The 16980-nt window shown below is 42.6% G+C and overlaps 1 protein-coding gene across 1 annotated transcript in view; it reads left to right on the forward strand.

Moving 5' to 3' along the window:
* The window catches only part of Fbn2 (fibrillin 2), a 207062-nt gene that overhangs the window by 87171 nt on the left and 102911 nt on the right, over window positions 1-16980 (forward strand). The window contains 4 exon segments of the mRNA XM_032885839.1: window positions 5248-5373; window positions 14337-14489; window positions 15472-15684; window positions 16707-16844. Coding sequence (XP_032741730.1) covers window positions 5248-5373; window positions 14337-14489; window positions 15472-15684; window positions 16707-16844 — 630 coding nt within the window.

Genomic DNA, 16980 nt, shown 5'->3' on the forward strand with positions numbered 1-16980 from the left:
TAGCTCTCCACTGAACTCCATACCCAGAATCTGAGTGCGTAGTTCATTAGTCTACTTCCCTCCCACCAGACTCTCCTTCGGCTTGGCTCCCTGTTCCCTGTGTCCTGTTCCTCTCTTAATCATTCTACGCCATCTGTCTGTCATATCTTCTCAGTGACAAAGTTCTGTTGTTTTGTCTTCTTTCCTTCTTGACTTGTTTTCTTCTCCAGCAAGCCTGACTTCAGGCGTCCTGCAATGTGGTTCCTTCACATAACACTCTTGTTCTATCTAAAACCTTTCTTAGAAAGTAGACCAACGCTCTATAAATGATGCTGAAGGGTTTGCCCTGTGTCTTCCTAACTATGCCATCTACACCAAGTTTCCCAGCCATCGGTTGTCAACAGTACAGTGTTTCAGACTCACCCACACTCTTCTACTTCCTGTTATGTATTAGTCTAAACTTAGTTGTGTGGAGGACCCCAGGCTTATGCTGGTGAAGACGCTCCTCAGACTAAGGAACGATTCAGGTATTGTCTGTGAGACAATTCGAGACATTAGGATGAGAGGGAAGATTTATGGGGGCTTTCTTGGAGAGTGTGTCTTCCTCTTAAGAGGGCAGACACCCTGGAGAGAGTCTGTGCTTTACTGGATGGCCTAGTCGACCACATTCACTGTAGCCCTCTTGACCCCAGTAGGGAAGCAGACGGGAGATCTGTCAGAGAACAGAAAGGTTCTCCCCAGATGTTCAGATCTCTAACTAACTGCCCCCAAGCTTCTCTATTTTCTGAAAACTTTTCAGGAAACAGAATTTAGTAAAGGAAAATGGGATATTTCCAGTTTAGCCAAGCCAGGGGAAGAATCTAATTTTTCTCTGTACCCTGCCCATATCAATTTTAGAACCTTAGAATTCATAGTAAAGTAACAGAAAGATCAGACTGTTTAGACAGCTGGGTGTGTGGCAGTTTAATCTGTTTTTTTTGTGGAGTGCAGGGGAACGATCATCTTGACCCCGTCCATTCTCAGCATGTCATCTTGATTCTCCTATATTTGTACAAGGTTAATAGGGTGAATAATAGAACATCAGCCCAGGTGTCTTGTGACCCCAACAGGAGACACTGACCTAACAAATCCCGAGGTCCATGTTACGTGGACTTTCAGCCACGATGCTGTAAATCTCTGGCTTGTGTTTAGATCAGTCTTTCTGAGATTTGAAAAGTAAAGCTCCCAGCTCGCTTTAAAAGTTCAAAATGTTCAAGATGTGGGGGGAGCTTAATAGATGTGTGGAAATGGTCTTAACTTTTCTTTTGAATTGGACCTGCCACCTTCAAACACACTTGCTTAAACAAACTTTAGTGTGTGATGTTCATTGTTATAGACTTTCTTCCAAATCTGATGATAATACAGAGTCCTGAAGAAATGACATAAGAGAACTCAGTTCATGTAGCCCACTGATCATAAATGCTAGATTTTATTAGATAAACACATACTCTTATACTGAAAAGCACAATGTCTGGATCCTTATGTTTCTGTGGTCAGTTGCTTGCTTGCTTGCTTGACTTCTTGTTTTCACCTATCTCTATAATTCTTAAAATTTGGGGAGTAATTTGCTTAAAATAGGTTTTAAAAAAAAATCACCATTTTACAGAACCCTCAGCCTCATAACAGAATGATTATGGCATGAATCTATTTAAAACCCTATCTTTTAAGGTTTCTATCTCATTTTAAACACAGACTGTAAATAATTAATATTTTAACAAAACCCATCAAAACTGAATGCCATTGGATGCTGGTTAGTTTGTATCAAGTTAGTGAAAAATTGGGGCCAACTGGGAAGAATTATTTGTTTGAGGAATTGCCACCATCAGATTGGCCCATGGGGAAGTCTGCAGGGCATTTTCTTAATTGACAGATGTGAGGAAGTCCAGTCCACTCTGAGTGGGCAGGTATTTTAGGTGACAGAATAAGACACACTGAGCAAGCCATGAGGAGAAAGCCAGTAACAGTGTTCCTCTTCATGGCCTAAGTATATTAGTGACCAACTCTGAGTCAATGACAGTGCATTGATTACACACTAAGGACAGAAAAGCATTTCTGCTAGGAGTCGTCCAACCAAGATCAAGTACAGAGTTAGATTCTCTACTTCATGCTCCCCGAGTGTTCTGCCTCTTGTCAGTTTGCCCTGTGAATCTGAATCCTTGCCTGTATCTGTCTGTACCTGTATCTGTCCATGTGTCTGTCTTGGCTCTGTCTTTATTGAACTGTACAGAAAGCATCCCATGGGGGAGGAATGGCATAATTTACAGAAACCTTTAACAAAGCTTGACAAGGGATTAAGTCACTGGCTCCAACTGATCCCAACTGATCCCAAGTGACCCAGATAACAAGCATCATTGTTTATCGACCAATATCCATACATGGTTGCTTTCGACCTTTATGGTTTATTTTCAGAAGTTATTCACAGCTTCTGTATTTGCTGATTTTAACAAATGATGCCCACGAATTATTTGGGCCCGGGCATGGAAGAACATATTACTCATGATTACAGATATGTATTAGCTTAGGTTGTAAACGTTGTTTACAGGACAAACCCAAGGCAAGTAAGATTGACTGTTACATTGTTCTCTTAAAAGCAGGCTAAGCAAACTATTGGGGTAGATGTTAAGATAGCCATCTTAAACCTGAGGTGACCTCTAGGTCTGTTATTAATTTGGATGTGAGGTCCAGCAATGGTTCCAGTTTCTTAAAATATAAGAAATGTTTTGTAATATTGCTTTAATCCCCCCTCCAGCATGACGTCAGCTTCAGTTCCTATCTCTAGGTTCCTTCCTTGAGTTTCTCTCTTGGTTTGCCTCAATGATGGAATATATGTAGCTGTAAGAAGAAGCAATCTCTTTCCTTTGTTCTTGATCAGTGTTTCACCACAACAGAAATATTGTATTTGTCTCTATCCCAGATATTTATTCCAAAATTACCTTCTCAAATGTCAAACATCTTTCCCTTTTTGGTTTTGAACAAACTTGTACTTTATTAGAAAATGCTTGCAAGTGGAACTTAGTGTTCAGATGAAGGTCACGAAATCTTAGAATTTCATTAATCCTAAACCACACAAGCTCTTGAATTGTTGGTATTTTTGGACAATGAAGGAGAATGTAGACACAGGGTTTTGCCTGCCCTTTGTGCTGCCTGCCTTACATCACGCTATTCTCGGTTTTGTCTCCCTTGGGGAGAGGTGATTTATCACATTCTTGTTGACTGCAGTCTCTCTGCTCCTGCTTCATCTCCGTGCCTGTCTCCGTTGTCTGACAGCACCACAGAGCAGGAAGATGGCAGCTCGGGATGCAACAGGTCCTAATTCGCACACATGGTTTCATTTTGCTGGGTGAAGGCTGATGGGAGAGCTATTACCACATTACACATTTGCTCCTCATTTGTGCGGGCAATTCTTGTTAGGATTCTGGTCCCTTGGGGGATTGCTAGGTGTGGATTTGTGCCCCTGTCCTTCAACAGCTATCGAATCTCAGATGAAGATGGTGTTTTAGAGGACGTCTGAACGTTAGCCTTCTTTTCGAAGAACAGAAGGAGGAGATAGCAAAACCAACAGTTGCTTCTTGGTGCAACCGATTAGCCTGGATATGTGTCAAAATAAATGGGTAAATGAGTGGACCCACAGAGGGATAGCAAAAGGAGACGTCTAACTTTGTGTACTAGTATTTAAGACTTTGAATTGTTTGTTTCTAGTAGTTTCCATCTTGTAGTTTTAACTACTTTCTGATCAAGGACTTCATACTCCTGTATGATGTCTTTGATCAAATGTTCACACACTTTCCCCTCCAGTTCTTGCTCTTCCTCCCCATTTCTCCCCCAATTGCTCTGTTTTCAAGCCCACTGAGTCCTCATTGTACTGCACGTATGCATATGGGCGTTAAGGACTTTTTATTCAAGAGGAGCTTCTCAGGGACCAAATCCCTAAGAAACTGGCTCTCCTTCTCTGGCCAATAGCAGGCTCCTCAACAAACCTCAGGCTTTAAGGTCCACCTTCCTTCTCCATAGGGGATTTTTGGCTAGCGTCGTCTTGCGCCTGTTGTCACGGGCCCTGTACGTTCCTGTGAGCTCAGGACATACTGTTCCACTGTGGAAGTTCACCACCCTTTACAATCTACTCCTGCAGTGATCCCCGAGGCTTGGGGGTGGGGGGTAATTACTGAGCTTAACCGTTTTCCCTTGCATTTATAATTAAAGTGCAATTATTTCCCCTGTCTTTCAAATTGAGACATTCTAAAAGAATGTATACAACACAAGAGGACAAGAACATAAAAGAAACAAAACGTTCCCATTTTACTTTGATTTTAAGTAATTATGTTTATGACTTTTATAATTGCTTCCTCTATTCATTGGTCTTTACTACACCAGTTTCTTTGCAAACAATGCCAACAGTTGGGTATCCCTGGCTGGGTTTCTCCGGGTGGCTCATTTCCTTTTGTAAAAGGGATTAACGTTCAGCTCCCAGTGTGCCTAATTGCGGTTTTGTTTGACTTTCCACCTCTCTCCACTCACAGGATTTCTACGGGAAAACTTGCAGAAATGCTCAGGTTTCCCCATCTTTGGGGATAATTTAAGAAAAAACAGACTTTTGTTCCTGTGATAGGAAACAGTCCATTCCCAGAATTAAGCCGAGTAGATAAGCACGGAGAACCTCAGTAGGAAAAGTGGACCCTTCTCCGTGCCTCTCGGGTTTTTCCTCTGCCATAGTTCTATATTGTTTCAAATTGAAGTTATTCCCAGAATGTCAAATATACCCACATTCACGTGCACCTACCGAAAGCACGTCCTACAGCCAAATAGGAAAAAATAATAATGATCTGATAGCGTTTGTTGGTTCCAATGATTATTGTAAAAATTAGCTATGCGTTTGTATTTAATTATTCCATATTTAAGAGGTAATTGTATACGTGTTTTCTGAAGGGCCCGGGTAGGATAATTCCCTCGTTGGTGTAGATTAGAAACTAAAACTTTGACATCTTTACTTATTTGCAATTTAAGTTGCATTTGAGCGGAAAGGGCTATATAGAGTTTTGCTTTAGTTGGCCCTGTTTTGCTACCCTGAGAGGTTGCTCTCAACTCAGTTCCCATAGATATGTGCGGGAAATTCCTCAGGGCCTGAAGGAAGACTATCTCCAGGGTTATATGATCCACCTAATCAACCGTGAGTGCTCTCCTGAAATCCTTTTGTTTAATGAAGGCCTTTCTCAATTATCTTCCCTTGATTAGACATCGACGAGTGCAGCGTGGTTCCTGGAATCTGTGAGACAGGCGACTGTTCCAACACCGTGGGAAGCTATTTTTGTCTCTGTCCACGTGGCTTTGTTACCTCAACAGATGGCTCCCGGTGCATTGGTAAGCCTTGTGTTTTGAAGTTACAATATGTGGCTTCTTTATAATGACAGAAGAGCCCAACAGGTATGAGGATGGTAATGATTATAAAACCACTGGGCGAGTGGATGAAAGGGTTGTTCTAAGGCCTTAATAGTATTTATCATCACGGAGGGATTGATAGACCAGATACTGTTCGTAGTAAAGTCTTAGCTTTCAGGAGCCATCTGGCTTAGTTTTATGTTGTCAAGATCATTTTTTGAAAGAAAGAAAGACTTGCCCAAGATGTAATTACTGCCCAGCATTGCAGACACAGAGCACAAGAAAGGTGTAAAATCTGTTGGGGAGCTGGACTATAGGAACTTAAGGTTCCTCTCTTGCTATGAATCATGAACTCAGCATTTATTTACTTAAACCTTATTCTGATAAAAATGCGTATTACAAAGAAGGAATGGGCACCCCTGATTTTGTGTTTCAAGTCTATTCAAATGAAAGCCAAGTAGACTTACATGGTCTGCTCTGTTTAGAGAGATAAAGCTCTGTGCTTTGCAGACAGGATGTAGGTTATCCATCCGACAACACACCTTACTTAGGCTTCCGTCTTGTGAGCGCTTTGATGTACAATCCTGGTAAAGTTATCTACCTTTACATTTCTCCCCTTGGGCGTTCAGCCTGGTCAGTTCCAAAACTGAGCTGACAAAGCTTTGGATGGCTACAAAGAGATGGAGAAATATGTACCATGTCTATAGCAGCCCTCAAGATTCATGTATGAGGAATTAGAGAAAGTCATCTAGTGTCATCTAGAATAGTTTCATGGTCCAGTGATTTTTTTCTTATTTGTTTACCACTGAATTAAAATTTTGTTTCTCTCAATGTCTTAGTTAGGGTTTTACTTCTGTGAACAGACACCATGACCAAGGCAAGTCTTATAAAGGACAACATTTAATTGGGGCTGGCTCAGAGGTTCAGAGGTTCAGTTCATTATCGTGGTGGCAACATGGCAGCATCCAGGCAGGCATGGTGCAGGAGGAACTGAGAGTTCTACATCTTCATCAGAAGGCTGCTAGCAGAATATTGACTTCCAGGAAGCTAGGATGAGGGTCTTAAAGCTGTACCCATAGTGACACACCTACTCCAACAAGGCCACACCCACTCCAACATGGCTACACCTACTCCAACAAGGTCACACCTCCTACTAATGCCACTCCCTGGGCCAAGCATATACAAAATACCACATCTAACTCTTTCCTGGGCCCCAGGGCTTTTAAGAATCCGGCCCAGCTTGTTTCTGAGTTTGTCTGTAAATGTCTCGAATCTTACAGTCTCTCATTGCTAAATGTGATGGCATCATCTTGCTTGCCTACAAACTCCTCTGCCTGAATTATCATGGTTTCTCCTTTCCATACTCATTAAAGCTCACTCATTCTTTCAAATTGGGAGTTATTTTTAATAGCTACCCTTACCTAATCTCAATTGTCTTCTTGGACAAAACAGTTGAGCCCCTCCTACACTATCCACATACCCCCGTAGCTCAGGGTCTTTTGTCCTCTCTCAAGTACTTGTGCTTTCCCAGCCAACCCGCCTTTGGGGTTAATCAGCCTTGTGCACCTTAGACTCCATGTTTCATATACATCATATGCATTTCCTGCTGAGTGGATGCATTTGAATGCATGGGAAAACCACCAGAGGGGTGAATGAGGTGCTATCAGATATAGGAGTCCCGCTTGGTTAATGACAGCTTTGTGTCCTTTGGCCTCCTGATAGACAAGATGACATGGGACTGAGTTAGGGTCCTGCATATGTATGCCATACATTGATTCCTGAAGCTGAGTCCTGGGCCTTCAACAATCCCCTTCATCTCAGAGGAAGCATCCCCAGGGGACAGAGGGAGATCACCCCAAAATAGGAAACTGGAAAGTGACTCCCCCCAGGAAATAGAAAGCCAGTGCTGAAATTAAGTTTAACAGCTTAATTTTCAAGATATTCATATTATATTTTGAATAAGCATGTCTTTGCATGTGTGAGAAGAAAAACAAATACAGCATTCTAATGTGTAAGAAGTCTTTGGGTTTTAAAAAAAATCAAAGAGTTTATTTTCTCGGATTGAATTTATTTGTGATCGAATCATGTCATGAATATATGACTGCCCCTCTGGTGTTTGTTTTGTGAGCTCACACTGGGCACGCCACTGAGTTAGATAACCTCCGAGTTTTCTCTAGTATGAGACGGCACACTATATGAACTTCTTTCGGAGAGTTTGACTCTGGCTTGCTTCCTTGTCCTATTTCTCCCCACAGAATCATAAGAAAATCATCAAAGTAGGTACACTGAGTCTAAACCACGTCATAAAATACCGGGGAGCCTGATCCTTTCTTGTGGGCAAGAGAAGCATTTCATGGGACAGAGGCATTTAATCTTCAAATAGCAGAGCCTTCCCATTTCATTTAATGCTAAATTAGGGAGACAAATCCTAACATAATTTTACCTAGTGTGTTGATCAAATTTCTTTTTTTAAAAAAAATCCAGGAAAAAAATCTTTAACTTAGAAACTAACATATGCCACATTTAAAAGGAGCCGAAGTGTCACTAATAGTCTTTTCTTTAAAAGCATTTTAATAGCGTTATTTAACGAGCCTTATGTCATTTTGGAATTCGCTCCCCTTGGGCACTATTAATACCTAATTTCTACAATTTAATACAGGCCCTGAAGAATGACTGGCACAAGCAGTAATGAGTAATGAATATTTAAGCCACAGAGAGCAAGCCGGATGCAGGGGAAGGGGGCTGACTCTCAGTGCTCTCAGAGCTAGCAGAAGCCCTTAACTAATGGGGACAGGCTACTGCCAGCCAGGGGCAAAACAAGGTTCGGAAAAGAGATTAAACATTTAGAAATTCTTGCAGAAAGCAATGTCGAGACATTCTGATGCCTTTTCCTCCAGCCTTCCGTGTCCCATTGCACAGTCCCACCTGAAAAAGTCTGAGGTTACAACCCCAAAACTGTAATGTGAATTGTGTGCGAACATGTGTGTGTGTGTGTGGCAGGGGGAGGTGTGTGTGTGTGTGTGTGTGTGTGTGTGTGTGTGTGTGTGTGTGTGTGTCTGTGTCTGTGTGCGTGTGCACGCACATGTGCGCACGCATGCATGCACACATAAGTAAGTTTGAGGAAGTAACTCACTCCTACATACTCTTTCTATGAAATGTGTACCATTAAGCAAAGCAGAACAGAACGCTAAGTCTAGCGAGAGAGCCTGACCGTAAAGTGCTTGTACAAGCCTCATGGTCTGGGTTTTGAGCCCCAGATTCCACAGAAAGGTGGAAGGAGAGAACCAACTCCACACAGGTGTCTTTGACCACCACATGTACAGAATAATAACAAACAAAAGTGTTTTAAACGTTGACAGTTAGAATGAAGTTTTTTAAAGGGAGTGTTGGAGAGAAGGCTGAATGAATTATGTACCTGCTCGGCAAGCTTGAGGGCAGAGATTAGCTCCCGCAACCCACACAGAGGCCAGACAGGCGGGGCAGAAACAGGAGATCCCTGAGCAGACTGGCCGGAAGTAGCTATTTCCGGGGTCAGTAAGAAACTCTGCTCAGTAAATGAAGTGGTGGAGCAATTGACGAAGACTTCAGTCATCAATTTTGGGCTTCTATTCATATGTCTACACTCTTGAAAATGTTTCCCTTTACACACATGTGTCCACACAGAGATACATGCATACACACATGCGCATGCATGCACACGCACAAATTAAAAAACAAAAACAAACAAGCAAGCAAATCCTTGGAAAGAAAATTCTCAAGAGATGAATTGATGAAGATCTCGATAAACGCACAAGAGCCGGATCTGTGGGAGGAGCAGGAGTTGCCGGACAAGAGAATCCCGTGAGCCCCTGGATGCGGAGAGGACTCCAGATGGAGACACTGAGCAGAGCTTGGTTGGGAAAAAAGTGAGCGAGCAATTGGTTGGCTGGAGGACATCAGGCTGTGAAAGGTATCCTGATTCCTGGGTCGAATCCCCAGGGACCCTAAAAGGGACAGCAGGCACATTCCCAGTACCCCAGGAGATCGGGGCCTTCTCACGTAGCTGCAGCCCCCCACAGATCCCAGTAGGAAGGTTTGAGACAGATCAGTCTCTTAGGACAATGCCCCAAGCCCCTCCTCCACAGGTGAGGATGTGACCAAAGGTCACATAGGCTCCAGACAGATCAGTCTCATAGAAGCAGGACCACGCCCCTGAATATGTAGATGAGGTCTTCCCAAGCTCTCAGGCCAAACCAATGGGAAGTACCTGCTGTCAGACACTGATCCATCCACACACTGTATTTAAGAATCGTGTTCAGAAGGATTAAATGGGTGCTGGAATTATTCCATCGTCTGAGAGCTTCTGACATAAGAGTTGTAACACCACCACTTGGGGAAGAGATCTGCTCTCCCGAAATCACCACCAGAAGCTCCCCTATGTTAGCTAGCCAGTCCCCTGCTGCCCCCACTCACCCCCCACCTCACCCTGGCTCAAGCAACCAAAGTGGCAGCAGAAAGGAGCAGCAGAGGTGGTGAAGGTTTTCTCCTCCCTGCCAGAGTTCTCTTCCCTTCTCCTGAACCTGAGCACCTGGCCAGCTCAGAGATCTCTGTGGGGAGCCCCCAGCGCACAACCCCACAGTTGGCAATAAAACAAAAAGACTGAAGCTCCTGCAGTCCTTTCTCTAACTCCTCCATTGGGGTCCCCATGCTCAGTCCAATGGTTAGCCCAAGCATCCTCATCTGTATCAGTAAAGCTCTAGCAGAGCCTCTCAGGAGACATCCGTGTCAGGTTCCTGTCAGCAAGCACTTCATGGCATCAGCAATACTGACTGGGTTTGGTGGCTGCATATGGGATGGATCCCCAGGTGGGGCTGTCTCTGGATGGCCTTTCCTTCAGTCTCTGCTCCACTCTTTGTCCCTGTATTTCCTCCTGAAGGGGTTTGCAACCCCACAGGAAGAACAACAATATCAACCAACGAGAGCCCCCCGCCCCAGAACTCCTGGGGACTAACCACCAACCAAAGAGTACACATGCAGGGACCCATGGATCCAGCTGCCTATGTAAGAGGATGGCCTTGTTGGAGTATCAATGGGAGGAGAAGCCCTTGGTCCTGTGAAGGCTCGTTTCCCCAGTGTAGGGGAATGCCAGGGTGTTGAAGTGGGAGTGGGTGGGTAGGAGGGGAAGCATCTTCAACAGAAGCAGGGGGAAGGGGTATGGGAGGGGGAACTGGGAAAGAGGATAACATTTGGAATGTAAATACATAAAATATCCAATAAATACAGATAAAAAGTGAAAGATGTGCACAATGTTAGGGCAGCACCGAGTCATCAGAACCTTCTCCTGTGTTGAACGTGGCAGTATCCCAGCAGATTTACTAAAGGGCAGGGCCCACATAGAACGGCTTCCTGATAAACCTGCTGTCTTGGGCTTTTACATTCACATCTTATATGCATGGCCATATTCCAAGTGGAATGCTGTGCCTGAACCCATGCAATGTGCTGAAGTGGGCAGAGTTTTCTTGGTTTCCTTTGCTCTCGATAGCCAACTTCATTACGTTCAGTTTGGTCGGAGAAGTCTCTGGTGTTTGCTGCTGGCAGAGCAAACACATAGTTTTTCGAAACCTTCGGTACACGTTTGAAAAGAAACGAGCTCTCTCGTTTGTGGCTGGTAGACTCTGGATATGCCTGTGAGAGGAGATGGGATCGTTTGGTGTTGAGATTTCTCCTCACCTACAGAATTAATTCTGCTGTTACTGTCGGTTACTGAAAGAGCTGTTATCATTCTACTGTGGGGCTAGGTTTATTTAAAGCTTTTACCACAGACCTCTGTAAGTATTATTTTATGTAGTTTGGATTTGCTCTTTCTTCTCTCACTTTAGATTTACTGTGGATTTCTTAGGCCTAAGCTTATGACATTGCTAGAAATTTCTGGAAGGTTTGCATCTGTAGAGCATTGCCTGTTATTCTGTCTGCCCTCTTCCAGACCTCTTATTAGATGATCCCTCGTTCCCTTTCATCTTCACATCTCTCAATCTTTTTGCCGCATTTCCTATCTTTGTTAGAGCAACATTGACAAGGATGTGTACACACAAGCCTCCCCCACCAGTACCTCTCTCCACATGTGCCTGGCAGAGGGATTTTTATTCATACATTGTCATAGTTTTCAGGGTAATTTCATTGAGAGGGACGTTCCCAGTAGAGAGTCTACCAGTTGGGTGGCAAAACAACAAAACAAAACAACACAACAACAACGACGATAACGACAACGACGAAACCTATTGTTTTATTTCGTTTTCCCACCAGCTCTGATCTATGAGTAAGAAGTATTAAATGCAGTTATGGAAGTAAATCTAGGTCTCTTGACTCAAGGCTGCTACAACCTCCTTAGTGCAGAAGCCTTGCCGCATGTCACATGTCACGCTCCCCTGTAGCATGGATTGGACGCTATAATTTGGGGGATAATTCTTGAGAGTTCAGGACTTCCTTATCTTAATTGACATCTTGTTCCTGAGAAGCACAGCAATCAACTGGAGCTAAGAATACGATCCTTTGGCTCCCAGAACGAATGTTTTTAAATGTGTTCCCATGACTCACTTCACAGTAGAAATCGACCAGGGAAGTTACGCACATCTACAGACTGTTCAAGCTCAGCTCCTGAGAGTTTTAGTGTCTCCCATGGCTTTAAGCGTGATGCATGTGGCCAGTTCTGCACTGTGCTTTCCCGCAAGCCGAGTGTCTGCTGTCAATGAGAGGACGATTTCCACATCTCCTTGGCTATCTGCAAGACAGCTCATCTGTTTCCTTCTGGGTTGGAGGCCGTCTGAGAACGCTGTGGACCATTTGGGAAAATGATGTATTTATGTTAGACTGCGTAATTAGAGCCAGGAATGTCAGCTGTGTCTATTACTGGAGTTATTCACAATAATTTTTAATTTAATTTAAAAAGTATTTTATGAGTACTGTATTTACACCAATTTCTATCCCTCTTTCCAACTCCTCCCATGCTCTTATCATATTGATGATCACGTTTGCTTTAATTAGTATTGCTAAATACATGTGCATCTGTACCTGTGAGTGTATATGTGTGTGTGTGTGTGTGTGTGTGTGTGTGTGTGTGTGTGACTTACTCAGTCTATTTAGTGTTGATTGTATTTACTTGTGTTAAGGACTGACCATTTAGATCTGTATAAACTATCAGGAAACTTGTCCCTGAAGAAAACTTATCTCTCTGTTTTTGGCGTGACTGGCGTGAGGCTCCTGAGTATTGTTTTGTACCTTCATATGATCATGGAGATGTGTTTCTAGATAAAAAGGCATGGTGGCTTACATCCATAATCTAAGCACTTCAGAGGCTGGGGAAGGATAGTTTCAAGTTCAAAGTTGCTCTGGGCTCCAGAGTCAGCTTGAGGGATGCCTTGGACATCTGTCATCACCCTGGGGGCTTGTTAGTTTGTTTATCTGTTTGACAAAGGAGCTTGCTCACATTACAATAGTACAAAGCTAACTGGATATAACTTTTTCACTTATTAAAAGAAGGTGGTTGTATATCACATTTGACGATGATTTGGATTTTTTATTCCTGTGTGATTTGGAATCGAGAGCCTTTTGTTACCGTTACCACTTTTTCTTGCTGTGTTTTCTGCCACTCTGATTCTTTCTCAATCTAGTTGACAGGGTGCGCTCTATCAGCCTCAAATCTGATCATGTTAATTTCCTACCCCAAATCCTTCAAATATTGTACCAAGGCTTTACCACAACAGTTTTGCCAAACTCAGCGATGCATCCAGGTTATCGCCTTGCTTCGATTCGGACTTCCTTAGCGACCCTGAGTTCTTAAAAAATGTCATCCAGCCTTACAGTTTTAGATTATTATGTATGTGCATTGACAACTCCTGGATACACGCATCTGTCTTAAGTCTTCCCCTAGGCTCCAACTCATGTATTCAACATCCTAGCTGTGTTATGGGTGACAGAGGAGCCTTGCCTGGTCTACTCTCAGCCCACTGTTTCCTATTCGTTGCCATCTTAGAGGTCCAAGTCGAAACTCAGGAAATTTCCAACACTCATTCTTTTATATCCAGCATGTAAGTGATTTCCCATTAGGCCTGTCTTCGAAGTGCTCTTTATAACATAGTCCTTGCTACTGCTCTAATCAAAGCCATTGGTCTCCTGAACATCTTCCTGTCTCCTTTTACATCAGCCATGATCCTAAGAATGTCAGTCACTATCTTTTGTCTAATTGAAACCATCCACAAACCCTCATGGCATTGCGTTTAAATCCCAATGACACTAGGGCTCCTATGATAACGGCCTTCTTTTCCTCTTAAGTATGGGACCCTATTCTTTCTATGACTACAATCCATTCTCTTCTTCCCCTTGCAAGCTGCTTTTGCAGTTATTACCAGGGTTTAAGTGTGTGGTCAGACATAGTGGCTCAGGCGGCTTCTGATTGACCTTTAAGTCAGCATCTTCGTTACACATTGTTGCAAAGCAAATCGCTACGTAGATCTCAGCGGCAGACCTCAGAATACATGTGGGTCCAGTTTGATGCTGGCCTGAGATACATTGTAGCTCTAGACCAGCCTCAGATGTATAGCACAACCCTACTCCCTTACTCCCCAGTTTCAAAAAGTATCTTGATCAAGCTCAAATAGGATTGTAGAGACCAGTGTTTTGAGCTCGAGACCTTGGCTTGTCAGCTCAAGTTTGCCTCAGATTTACATGTCTTTCACTTTCACACCCAAGGAACAGGACATAGAATCACTAATCAAAGGAACCTTTACTGAATAAAGGAATAAAGTAATGATCAGATGTGTAAGAATTAAAGAGACAAAGGAATGAACTGATATAAAAAAGATCAAGTCAGTGGAATTCACTTCTCCTTTATTTGCTTACCATTGAAAATGGTTGCTGTCAGACCTGGAGGTAATTCCACTGTGTCTTCTGTTTTTTCTTTACATCTTCAGATCAGAGAACTGGCACATGCTTCTCCGGCCTGGTGAATGGCCGCTGTGCTCAAGAACTCCCAGGCAGAATGGCAAAAGCTCAGTGCTGCTGCGAGCCCGGCCGTTGCTGGGGTATCGGGACTATTCCTGAGGCTTGTCCTGTCAGAGGTTCTGGTGAGTGGCAGGCCACTGTCTCCTTGGCACCAAAAGAGATTATAAAGTCAATAACTGTGATGCACTTGGCCCTTCTACTTGGGGACAGGTCATATGCTTATATGGGATGACCATCAGCGTATAATGCACCAGTCTTTCACAATAATTTCTTTCCTTTCTCAAGACCTTGAGAATTAATTCCTCTCATATCCTGTGTATTCTAAATTAGTTTGCTTTGGGAAACTCTGCTTAGGATGAATGAGGAGTCCCTCTTACTATATGTACCATGAATAGTGCAGTTAATTAGAGATTCTGAACCAAATGCCTTGATGTTTTCGTCATCTTTATTATGGGAAAAAATAAGATACATTCTTTGTTCTCTCAAAATCATGAAGCCATAATATACTACCTAGTTTGATCTCTAATATACTGCCCTAAGTCCACAAATAATTAAGAAAATATGGTAGTTGCTTCTTTTATACTTATACAACTGAAAAAAAGGTTTGAAGGCTACCTGGATAGATTCTACTACTGAAACTCATTTTAGAACACTATTCTGAATATATATTAATATCTAATTCCTTAAAATGAATAAAACAGACATAAAGTGCGGGTAGACAGAATACTGATGAGAATTCAAGTAAACCAAACATGTAGAATGAGTTACCCAAAGCTTTTCACCTGCTCAAGTAAATTTCTCGCATTCATAGTTATGTCTGGTATTTTATGAGCAATACTTAGAGTGTAAAGTAAAAATAGGTTCATACAAAGGACTCTTTGTCTTTTGCAACTTGGTTAAAATAATGAGGACCATAAGTTTTAAATATTTCAAAAATACCCATACCTTGTTCTTCTCACTATACAGCACTGAAAATATTGAATAATATAATAACCTCCTTATTCATATTGTACAGAACAAGTAAACTAAAAGTGAGCCATGACAGCTACATTTATGATGCAGCGAGAACTCTATTTGTGTTTCACCAAACTCTTTCTCTCACAGAAGAGTACCGTAGACTGTGCCTGGACGGTCTTCCAATGGGCGGTATTCCGGGGAGTTCAGTTTCTAGACCTGGAGGGTCTGGAGGCAACGGCAATGGTTATGGCCCAGGAGGGACAGGTTTCCTGCCCATCCCTGGAGGCAATGGCTTTTCTCCTGGTGTTGGAGGAGCTGGAGTAGGAGCTGGAGGGCAGGGACCCATCATCACGGGACTAAGTAAGTGATCAGGTTTCCTGTAGATTCTTGAGTTCTCAGCCTTAAGTGATATTATATTAGCTGACACGTGTGTGTGTGTGTGTGTGTGTGTAAAATGGACCAATATTAAATTAAGAAACTGTGATAGCAAAGCATTTTACCTATTCCTCATACCTTTGGATAAAATGGAACAAAAGTATGTGTGACCAAGGATCTTTCAAAATCCAAATGTGAGTCCAAGACATCTGATCTCGATGACATCACTGCAAAGCATGTTTGGGGTCTTGGTGGAGTTCATCTGGCCCGTCTCACTGCTCCACTCATACACTGCTTGGATTACATTCCAAGGCCATGTCTCCAGTGAGAGAAAGCAAGCCCCGCTCTGTGCCTCTCCCAGTCCTCTGAAGCACACAGCCTCTCCACCTCACGTTTTGCCATTGTTGTCTGATTGCTTGAAACTGAGAACCGTGGGCTGCGGAGCAGAATTGGTGCCCGCTTGCTTGACACTTAAGCCCGCTCTTTAAAAGCACTGCTCTTGATGATAATATTTAATAATGTCCCACAGTGCTCTGTTTATTCTTTCTGGCCTGCTGCCTATTTGCTACATCTAAATATTCAGCAAGTTCCAAAAAGAAAAAAGTGCTCAAACGTATGGGAGAACATTCCTGAAATTTTTCAAAACGATGCAATCAAAGTTTCCAGATGTGTGACTTACAAACGCTACTTGAGGCCATGTGCCTCAAGTATTTATTTTTAAGCTCTTCCATATTAAAGTTTAATAAAAATGTGAGGATAACAGAGAATGACTATGAAATGACTATATATATATACATATGTATGTATATATATATGTGTGTGTGTGTGTGTGTGTGTAATATATATTACATATACACTCCCAGTTGAAAATATAATTTAATAAGATACAGAGTAATGTAGGCTTTTGATACAATTTTAATTAATTTCTATGAAACTTCTAAAAATCCAATTCGAGTATATAATGCATGTTGTAATGAACAAGTATGACTTGTTATATTTTTCTGTAGCAATTCTCAACCAGACAATAGACATCTGTAAGCACCACGCCAACTTGTGTTTGAACGGACGTTGCATACCTACTGTTTCCAGCTACAGATGCGAATGTAACATGGGCTACAAGCAGGATGCTAATGGAGATTGTATAGGTAAGTTCACATTCTTTAAGGCTTCTCAGTCTTCAGATAGCCGCTGGACCATAAAAACAAATGGGACTGAATACGAACTTTTTAAGGTTGTTTGAAGTAAAATGAATTTCAGTGCTGTTTTCCTGGTGTGTATGCC

This window comes from Rattus rattus, chromosome 15, assembly GCF_011064425.1.
Source record: "Rattus rattus isolate New Zealand chromosome 15, Rrattus_CSIRO_v1, whole genome shotgun sequence".
Taxonomy (NCBI): Eukaryota; Metazoa; Chordata; class Mammalia; order Rodentia; family Muridae; genus Rattus; species Rattus rattus.